The sequence below is a fragment of the Fragaria vesca genome, linkage group LG6 (genome assembly GCF_000184155.1).
Source record: "Fragaria vesca subsp. vesca linkage group LG6, FraVesHawaii_1.0, whole genome shotgun sequence".
In the NCBI taxonomy this organism is placed as follows: domain Eukaryota; kingdom Viridiplantae; phylum Streptophyta; class Magnoliopsida; order Rosales; family Rosaceae; genus Fragaria; species Fragaria vesca.
The window spans coordinates 15,034,988-15,045,423 of NC_020496.1; the positions used below are offsets into that span (position 1 = coordinate 15,034,988).

The window sequence follows — 10,436 nt, forward strand, 5'->3', positions numbered from 1 at the left end:
GCTTCACATACGAATAAAAACAAGAATCATAGATTTAAGAATGCCAAACAAGTAATTGGTGTATACTGTATAGAAGATATTTTATCTTATAAATACTTTATGAGTTCAGTGATTCAAGAATACTATATTTGAAGTTTTGAACAGTCTTTGAGAATCTTATATCAGTTATATGTGTAAGAGAAGCACAAGAAACCTAGAAAGAATTGAGAAAACAAAATCTCTGCTTCATAAAGGTACCATCAGATGTAAAGCTCTCTTGCTGCTCATACAAAGTTACAAACTATTATCAGCTGCCTTTTAGCATCATAATCAACCATGACAAAAAAGGAACCACGCAACTGTGCTAGCATTCAACACAAACTGCAGTTCTCATATAATGTCCAAGATTTCAAATATTCATAACGAAGTAATGCTGCCATTGCCACCATAATTCCCCTCTGTCGTTGCTGCTTATGTACTTTATATATTCCAAAGGAACCCAGGCAACAGTGAGTATGCCGACAGTAATTACAATATACGCTAGGGATGCATCAATTTTAATGATTAGTAGAGAATAATGAACTCATTCATACTTCTGTAGCATAACATCCTGAGATCACACTGAATCAGACAGATGAAGTATGTCTGACATCATACAATTGAACTAAATCAACCAACAGGAAGTCATGCTGACATGAAGTATGTCTGAACAGCACATGTAAAACAAGTGAATTTACATACTACATCCTCTTTTCATTTTGGTGAGAAACGAATACAATTATACTTGTGATCAGGTTTGGCACTTGCTGTTTTACAAATGCTCCAGAGACGAGCTTAGCAACAAAACTATACATCAGAAAGCTAGAAGCAGGATTGGAGAATGTAATTATAAAGTTATGTATGCTTCCACAGCAAATGCAATCAGAACATGCAACTACAGATCATCAGGAGAGATAGATCAAAGGCACTCTAAGCAGAACACATTGATTTCCTTTGCTTTGCCAGTAAATCACTTAGTTTCTTTAGAAGGTGGGGGTCCGAGCAGATATATTCCTGGAAAGACTCCCTCAGATTTTGCAACAATTTCTTGTTATTGCAGCCAGGATTACTGTTAAGCAGTTTCACAAAGAAATTCTTCCAGAGTTCAACTTTCCAGTATCTGAAGTCATTTGAATCACCAAAATAGAAGTCAAATCGTCATGGTACCAAGTGAAGAATGAAGAGTGAAGATAAAAATAAAAGATGGAAGAGGAAGCAAAAAATCAGCCACTGTACGTGTTTATATGACCTTAAATATCAAACTGGGGTATGTCTATTCACACTTCCCCTCCCAGATAAGAGCTCAAGATGATAGACAAATGTCAAATATGCATAACTGAGAAAACTACCTTTTAAAAGATGCCTTGGGTTGATAAACATAACCACCATCAGGTGATGGTTTCTTGTAAATCTCCATGTAAGAACTATGCAGCATCATATGAACAACGACACAGAGTCCATACGTGTCTACCTGGTAACAAGGGACAGAGCCAAGTGATAATGTGAACCGAACGTACAATGGAAAACAAAATGCAAACTAACCTGAAATTTCCAAGGCTTATTCTCTTGCATCTCCACACAACGAAATCCAGAAGTTCGGCAATCTCCCTTAAACTCTATATTTTCAGGAAAGAGACGCAGATCTATCCCTCTTCCCCAGTCCACAAGGCAAAGACCCTGCAAGAATATCAAGATTAATCATAAATTAATTAAGCCAAGTACTAGATTTTTGGAACTACAAACAAACCTGATCAAGCCAGGGGCCACTTCTATCCCGAAATCCATCTTCTGTAAGCTCATTTCTGTCATGGAATCCACTTTTTGTGAGGAAGTCCCTGCAAAAGTTCAAGCAATTGATCTCACGTAAATTTCATAGGATGCAATCTCTAGAATAACATTAGACTTCTTGGATTTTAAGAAACTCATTCACAGTTTTAGTCAGCAGGCCCTATCAGATATAGATGAACTCCAGAATGTAACTGAAATCTATGGCAGAGGATAAGTCCAGGCCATTCTTTTATATTTATTCGTAGCAAAAATCATGAGTATAATCTCAGCTGAGAACATCCTTGCCACCCCTATGATTCCAATCATGCTGCTCTAATATAAGCTTGCATTTATATAAGGTGAGATTTCCGAACATTCCCTCAACTCCATGCATTGTTAGGCAGATTTTTTATTGGTTGGGATCCGTTGAACCTTAGTGAGAGGCTCCGAAGGATAAGCAGTTTATTATAAGAGATAGTTGTACTCTTCATTTGACATCCTGCCATATAAGCTAATTAAGGTATCAGCCATTTAATTGTAGGATAATTATAATTTAAAATAACCTCAAGGTATGTTTCATAGCTGGAGAATGCAGTTGCAACTGGGGAAGACAAAGGAATGATAATACAATATTACTAGTAAGTAGTAATAGCATGGGAGGAAGAAGGATAGAAAAGGTGAGGAGATTTTAGATTGAGAGTAAAAATATAAGATGAAAAGGTTCAGTAGTCTTTAAGTTCCACTCTTCCATTTTCTAAGAGTTTCTATACAAAACAATGTAACACATTCAATAGATTGTGGAGAATGTTTGATACCGAGAATAGCGAATAAGCAGATTATCAGGCTTGAAATCTCCATGAATGATGTCAACATCATGCAGAGTTTCTAACATGTAGAGCATTTCTATGGTGTAATAAATGCATAACTCTTCTTCCATGGATTTTCCGGTGACTGCAAATGAGTTTATTACATCCTGCGGAAGATCATTAGGTTATAAGCATAAATGGCATGATGGTTCCAGACAGTGTATATCGTATTGGTATGATTAAGCTACCTGAAGTGTCCCATTAGCAATATAGTCGCAGACGAGAATACTACAGTCAGAATAGTGATTCATTCTTTGAGCGAAACCAAAGCTTGACCTCTGATACAATGACATATCAAAAGTTAAATAAACAGAATGAAGAACTGCCAACAAAAAGTTGGAGCATCAGTAAATGCTTACTTCCTTGTCTGAGATTCGTTCATCAAGTTCACGGTACATATAGAATTCCCACGGGAAAGCAGGCTTTTGTATCTGTCACAGATTTTAAAAAAAAAAATGAAAATATCCAGATTTCTAAGCAGCATTGAGATAGCACTACTGAGGTCAAATATACCTTTAATGCAACAACATCATCAGGGTTACAGTTGACATATGCTTTATAAACTTCAGCAAAAGCACCTTGACCTGCACAACCCGTGATCTGGTATTTCGTACGACCTGTGATATAAAGCTAAATAATTACAAAATAAAAAAGTATATATACAATAGGAGAGCAGAGACATTATCAATTTGCTTAGTGGAGCTGTATGATTTAAAATATAAGAAAGATTATGGCTCCCTGGACCCTAGTTAATGTAATAAGGATACTTCAGTATTGAAGTTGGTACTAGGTCCAATTCTGGATCAAAGGGAGACACTGAATTCTTTCACTCAGATTGGTGCATTTGAATGAATGTTTAGTTTAAATTTTCTTTGCAGGAAGTATTAAAAAAGAAATAATGAACGTATCAAGGTTTGACACTTTTTTGTAGTGATCTACTCAGAAAGAAAAGCTCTTTATTTATATGAATGGATGTGAATTTGAATAACACACTTGTCTTGAGTGCTTAAAATCTACCCTATTTCAAGTAACCAAGTTCACATGTCAATTTATTAACACAGAAGGGCAAATAAAAATAAAATTTACTATTTTAGAAGTTTGCACCAAGAATTTCATATCCAGCAGAGAATCAGATGCATGTATATATTTTTGACACCTAACATACCCTGCACGCTGCTAAACAAACCAGTGCACTTAAGAAGTGAAAATGTGCCTATACATATATCATAGACTGGAAACTTGCCAAAAACTAAAAGCAAACAATATGTTGTAATTCACCTATCTCAATAGTCTTGTTCCTTGATGATTTCTTCAAAGAAGACAATGCCACTTTTCCTGAATAAGCTTTATTAGTGGCATGATATCCCTGAGACAAGAGAAAAGGAAACTCTGAGATGCTACTCATACTCAGACTATACTGTGTGAACATATTACAGTGATGAATATCTCACATCAAATTTCGCTAGTCGAGGAGTGATTTTCTTTAAAAGGGCTTTCATTGTGGAATTGGACCATGGATTGATGTGGCTCTCAAACTGAATGCATTGACCGTTGTCAACCTGCACCACAGAATTTTCTTATATAAAAGTTGCAAAATTTAAAAGATGGAAGAAAAGAAAAGGCTGTCACCAAATCATACATAAAAGGAGGTATAGAGTGCGATGATGAAGACTGAAGGTGTAAAGCAAGCAAAGAAGTTGGCTACCTCGTGAGTTGAAGACACTAATTCAGACATCCTCTCAAGAAAAAAGGCATGCGCTTTGGTCACCCACTCAGCAGGCTTAGCATTGCTAGCACAGTAACATATCATAAGCATTGTATAGTGAAACTCTAATTCGAAAATACAAACACAAAAAAAAACAAGAATGATTTTACGAAGAAAAAGAGAGGACCTTGAAATACCGAAGTGATAAACCATTTGCGCATCGTACAATTTGCCTTTGGATTCTAGAAAGGAGGCATACCAAACATAGAGCAAGGACTGCCCAATACATATCTTCCTATCCAGCATTTCCAGAAACACGGTTTCGTAATCTTGGATGAATCCCATCTGCAGAACCCAATTAGTTCAATTCGGAAAGCAAAGATGCCCAAAACTAAAGGGAGCCATGAGTGAGGAGGTTAACTACATAGAGGAACCAAATCTTGAGGAATCTGGTGTCGTCTCGGTAGTGAGGATCGTGCTTGAAAGCTGCGATGCAATCGGATAGCAGCCTAGAGAGATCCGACCCGGAATCCTTCCCGGAGTTAAAGTCATCCAGCGCTTCCTTTATCGACCTGGGATTTTTCAGAATTTCAAAAATCGAACATGGTCCGAGAAATCTGAGAGAGAGAGAGTGTGTACCAGAGGGAGGACAGGAGAGGGTCTTCGACGGCAGCCATTGAAATAAGCGGGGAAATGGTTTTTCAACTTTTGAAACCACACCTTCTCTTCTGGGGACTCTCCCTCCCTCCCACCGTTAATATTTTGTTCCCCTTTTTGAAGCAAAGGACGAATGGTTTTTTTTTTTTCCGAGGGTTACAGACTGCTGTGGGCGACACCCAATGTGTTTGGTCTGGGGAACTACCGTGGAAGCATGTTAAGTTATAAAAGCTATTTGAGATTACTGTGATTTTTTTCTGATTCTGCTGTGCTTCGAAAATAATTAGTTATGACTTCAAATAGTTTTGTGTTTAGTAAATATTAATTCTAAAATCGCTGTAAAGTTAAAATATATTAATTTATACTTTTTTAGTATTTTCATGATAAACTGCTTTAAAGTTGTTTCTAAAATGGTAAAAGTTAGTGTTAGTGACCTGTAATTTTTTAAAAAAGCTGTTTTTGTTTGATTTCACAAACACTATAAAATCTGAAAGTTCGGATCAAAGCTAATTTTTTTAAAAACGAAGCTATACCAAATGAGGCCTAAGTGGGGCGAACGCTGCAAAAACACTCCTGGTAATAAGAAGTCTTTAATCGAACCTCAGCTTGTGAAAAACATCTTTTGAGAAGGGATCATACCTTGAATTTCTCGACAACCCTGGAATAGTAGCTCTCTTATCCACCATTTTGGTAATAAGAGGCCTAAGTTGCTTTTTGATATTCTTATTTTTCTTTTGCGTTAGGAATTACCGCAGAAAAGTTTTAACGAGACCACAGTTGTTCGCAATCTAGCAATTATAATAAACAATTTGTCGTATAATATCAACAGCTTCTAATCAGGCCGGGTCCTGGCCCAGTGCTGGCAGTGCACTGGCACTAGGGCCCAAGGCTGAAGAGGCATTTTTTTTTTCATTTGTTATATATATAGGTGTAATTAATATATATATATATATATTTTCTTATTCATTTGTTCCAGTCTCTTCTCTCTAAAACTCTTAATCTTCTGATTCTTCTCCCAAATTCAAATACCCATTGCAGTAATAAAAGAGCTCGATTGGAGATTGATGTTCTCCGGAACCAAAATGTTTTTGTCTGCTCTCTTTATAAATTACTCATGATCCTTAAAAATTTTTCATCATCTCTCAATTTCACATCTCCTCTCTCACAATCTAATTTTTAAAGACTGAACATAAAGTTACTATGAATATCACATCTTCGAATTCTTCTTTTTGGGTTGAAAAAGGTTGCTTTGAATCTCCCTTTTTGTTTTTCCTTTCTGAAATCATGTATCTGAGATATATGAAATTCATATATGAAATTGTGCTTATGAAATTGTTCTTATGTTTTTGTAGAGAAGATTGGAATTTGGTTTTGTGCTTGGGACCTCGGTTTTGATAGAATGAATTTTATGTTTATGAGACTAATAGTTTAAAGCCACTCTGAACCATTTATATAGGTAGAATTTGGAATGTGCAATGACTTGTGAAGCTTTTGCTGAGATCTTAAGTTGTCGTTATATTTAAATTGTTCTATACTGTAAGTATTTAACTATGCAAATGAGTGGAAATTGATTGAGGAATTTGAATATGTGAACTTAGTTGACAGAACCAGTCAAGAAGCATGTGGAAGACAAAGTTGGAAAGACGATTCTAAAGCATCTGGCATTTGAATGAACGTTTCAGAATATCTGCATTTGAGTAAATAGTGCATTCTCATAAGCAATTTTTTGTCAGTGTCTATTGTAATCCTTGTATTTCTTTTCTTTTCGGGGGTAATGGTTTTATGTCCCTCCATTGTACCATGTTTTAACATATCAATAAAAAAAATTCAGGCGTGAGGATGAGCCTCATGACATTACATTTGACTAGGTTTGGAACTCTAAAAAATTGGTATTTTTTGAATATTTTTTTTCAAAAAACAAAAAAAAAGTTTATACAAAGGGGGCACATTTTTTTCCCCGGCACTGGGCCTTGGATCATTTAGGACCGGCCCTGCTTCTAATTGATACTCTTGCATTAATTCCCGTCCTTTGATCCCTTGACTGGCCCTTCTCAAGCCATCATGCATTATTGTACTACAAACTGTCAAACTAAACAAGAGCCAAGAGCTGAGGCAAAGAAACAACTCAGGAAAAGAATCATGGAGCAGATTGGTGTGGTCCTCACTACTCTTGCCTCATTACTTTCACCTTTTAATGTTCTCCTTCCCCCATCACTAACAACCCCATTGAGTTATCTTCTTCCTCTTCTTGATCTAGATAGCTACAGCTAGCTCATTCTAGCTTGCCGAGCTCCCTTGCTACTCTATACATGTACAATGGCAGAGAGTAAGAGCAAGCAGAGGAAGGAGAACCCCCATGCGGTGGTGAAGAAGGAGGAAGAGGAGGAGGATCATGAGGATCTGGACAATAAGAAGAAGAAACTACAAGTTGTGGGTGGATGTGGAAGTGGATCTGTGAAGAACCAGAACCAGATGATGAGATGTTGTCAGGCTGACAAGTGCACTGCTGATCTGAGTGATGCAAAGCTCTACCATAGAAGGCATAAAGTGTGTGACCAACATTCTAAGGCTCCAGTTGTGCTTGTGTCTGGGATCAGCCAAAGATTTTGCCAACAATGCAGCAGGTGATTAATCAATTATCATTCAGTTCCTGTTTAATCTGTTGCATTTTCAAAAAATTTCTGTTTGATGCTTTTTGCTTTTGAGCTATGCATTTTACACTCAATTGGGTGATGAATTTATCTATAAGCTAGTAAGTTCACAGTTCGTAGTTGCTAGTTGCCATATGGGTTCGGGAATTGGTACTCAATTTGTTTAAGTTCATATTTCATAACACACTAATATTTCCTGAATCCTGAGTATAGGTGCCTTTGCTTTTCCCCCTTTTTTTGTTTTGTTTTTGTTATACGGGGTTCACAATAAGAATCTAGCAACAATGCTTTACCTAGGAACCATTTACTGCAACAAATCTGCTCATTTTCTTTGTTGTTCTTATATCTGTACTAGTTGCAAATATTCCTTCAGTTTAATCCGTAGGTAATAATAATGATATGGAAACAACTTTTGAAAGTCAATTTCAGTTGCTTTGTTATTTTTTTTCTTCACAGCCTTCAGTTTGAGTAAATGACTATTCTTTCTTAATGTTAGATCTGGCAATATAGGCAATACTACTATTCTTTCAAATGCTCGTTCTTTGTATTCCACAAATATAGTTATAGCTACTGGTGTTACCCCCACCCCCCCCCCCCGCCGTCTTTGAAATCTTAGACAGATATACTAACTGGAATTGTTGAGGTGCAGATTTCATGAGCTATCAGAATTCGATGACACCAAGAGGAGTTGTCGCAGGCGCTTGGCTGGCCACAATGAACGCCGAAGGAAGAATTTATCTGAGACATATGCAGGAGGTTCAAGCCGCAAAGGAACTAGTACTGAGTCGTGCAGGAGAGTTGAGGATATGGGATCCGGAAGAATTCAGATCAACATCCAAGAAATGTCGACTCGCAATAAGCATTTCCAAATCAGATAAAACTTACCAAGCTAGCTTGCTCTCTCTCTTCTGTCATCTAGCTAGACATGTACTGATGTAATAATTTTTAGAGTTCCATTATTATGTAAAACTTGAATTCCAGTTCCACAGGAATATCAATTTCATGGGGCCAGGATTTGCTAGGAATGAGATAGTATCATGTAGGTGTATAACTTGTATTATTCCATGGTTAGGATTGTTATTCTGACTCTTCAAGATCAATGCCATTATCACTTTGACAAGGCTGTAAATGACTGCTAGATATTGTCGATGAATAGAAAATGCATAAAAGTTAACACATACAAAGTAGTGTTCAGTTGTTTTGAAGCAGAGTTGGGTATATGGTTATCTTTGTAGTTCCAGACTAGCCAATGTGTTCTTTGTTACCACATTGCCTTGTGACATGTTGATCAATTGCCGAACCTAATTTCAAAACTGAGGTTAGCTAGCCATAAGCATTATGGTGCCATCTGAGTTGTTTGGTGTGGGGGTATTTACGGAGAGGTCCTTATATAGAATAATGACAAAAAAAAATAGAACCGATAAGTGAACGAGTCTCACTCAATTTGGCATTTGTATCGAAGTCTTTTTTGTGATTTTATTTTTAATTTAAAAAAAAAAAAAAAAAACAAAGGACATCTTTTTATTAATCAGCAACATATCATACATAATTGTTTACCACTATGGGGCTGATAAAGAAACCACTACCTAAATTTTACCTTTTTTTTAAAGAAATTAAGCATTATTAACGTAGTTCAATTTTCATCCATAAGTACTAATGACACATATGATCTCAAGGCATTTGGCGTCATATTTCTTCATTATTCTCTACACCTACAAAGAAGTCCTCCACATGTTCAGATTCGTCACCAAACACTGCATCAAATCACCTGCATCAATGATAACCCCTTCCAACATAACCTCAGTTACATCTTCAACTCTGATAACTTTAGGAACCAATAGCGGCGAGGCCTCGGACCCTTAGGTTTTGAACCAAGCCTATTCTTTCTACGGTTCTACCCTTAGGCCTTCGGCCTTCCACATTTCTTTTCTGGCAACATCCCCATTCACATTGGGGAGAGCAAAACCTCATCCAAATCAACAAATGCAAGAACATAAACAAAATTATCATCCATCTCAATTTTCTTACTAGAGCGGCAAAAAACCGTCGGAGGTTTATAGCGCACTCCCAAGATGCCATGTGTAGTAGTAGGAAGAGGACCTTGAGTAGATGATTACCAACATCAGTAGCAGACCATGTCGGAATACCTTGAAGGTGAACGAGTGACATACCAATGTTCTTGAGCAGAGAGTTGAGGTCCGAGTCAACCCCGTGAGCCTTCAGTTGAAATTTGGTTAGTGGGAATAAAACTTTATCAATGTGTAGGACATGTGGGAATTTTGAAATCTCATTTTGTGTATCTGAAAAAGTTATCTCATAGTAGGGTAATTGATCATTTTTCTATTATTTTGGGTTAAACTCATAGTTTTGTTGATTATATGTTTTAACTCGTAGTCACACGAAAGATCTCAAATCTAATGTAAGAATGTATATATTGTTTTTTTAACTTTTATCAGGTTTGAACCATACATTTTTTTCAAAAAAGAAACATATTCTCCTTTTAGTGTCTCCGTTGTTCTATTTGAATTAACCGAGAAAGATAGTTAGTCGTAATTTTACTTTGTAGTTTGTTGTTTATTCTTAATAATTGAAAAAAAAAAAAAAAAACGTACCAAGAAAACTATGGACGGTGAAAAGGGAAGAGGTAGACAGATGGCCGTCCAAGAAGGGGAACATGTGTGAGTATCGTCTCAACTAAAACCATTTACTAATAATATAAACTCTTTTTAATTTATGTATAAAGAAATATAAAAACAATTTTCCTTATCATTT

At 36.4% G+C, this 10,436-nt stretch overlaps 2 protein-coding genes across 2 annotated transcripts; one reads left to right on the forward strand and one right to left on the reverse strand.

The window, feature by feature from the left end:
- Nucleotides 1–596: 596 nt before the first annotated feature.
- Nucleotides 597–5,208, reverse strand: LOC101303721 (checkpoint serine/threonine-protein kinase BUB1-like). The gene is made up of 14 exons (XM_004303050.1): nucleotides 4,996–5,208; nucleotides 4,781–4,928; nucleotides 4,544–4,701; nucleotides 4,357–4,441; nucleotides 4,103–4,210; nucleotides 3,930–4,017; nucleotides 3,165–3,268; nucleotides 3,011–3,082; nucleotides 2,840–2,929; nucleotides 2,601–2,758; nucleotides 1,766–1,853; nucleotides 1,561–1,695; nucleotides 1,368–1,489; nucleotides 597–1,138 (listed from the first exon to the last, which is right to left on the reverse strand). The coding sequence occupies exons 1-14, from the start codon at nucleotides 5,031–5,033 to the stop codon at nucleotides 949–951; spliced, it is 1,584 nt and encodes a 527-aa protein (XP_004303098.1). The 5' UTR covers nucleotides 5,034–5,208; the 3' UTR covers nucleotides 597–948.
- A 1,936-nt stretch (nucleotides 5,209–7,144) lies between these two features.
- LOC101292811 (squamosa promoter-binding-like protein 4-like) lies at nucleotides 7,145–8,551 on the forward strand. Its single transcript, XM_004303097.1, has 2 exons — nucleotides 7,145–7,637; nucleotides 8,314–8,551. The coding sequence occupies exons 1-2, from the start codon at nucleotides 7,330–7,332 to the stop codon at nucleotides 8,540–8,542; spliced, it is 537 nt and encodes a 178-aa protein (XP_004303145.1). The 5' UTR covers nucleotides 7,145–7,329; the 3' UTR covers nucleotides 8,543–8,551.
- The last annotated feature ends 1,885 nt before the right edge of the window (nucleotides 8,552–10,436 follow it).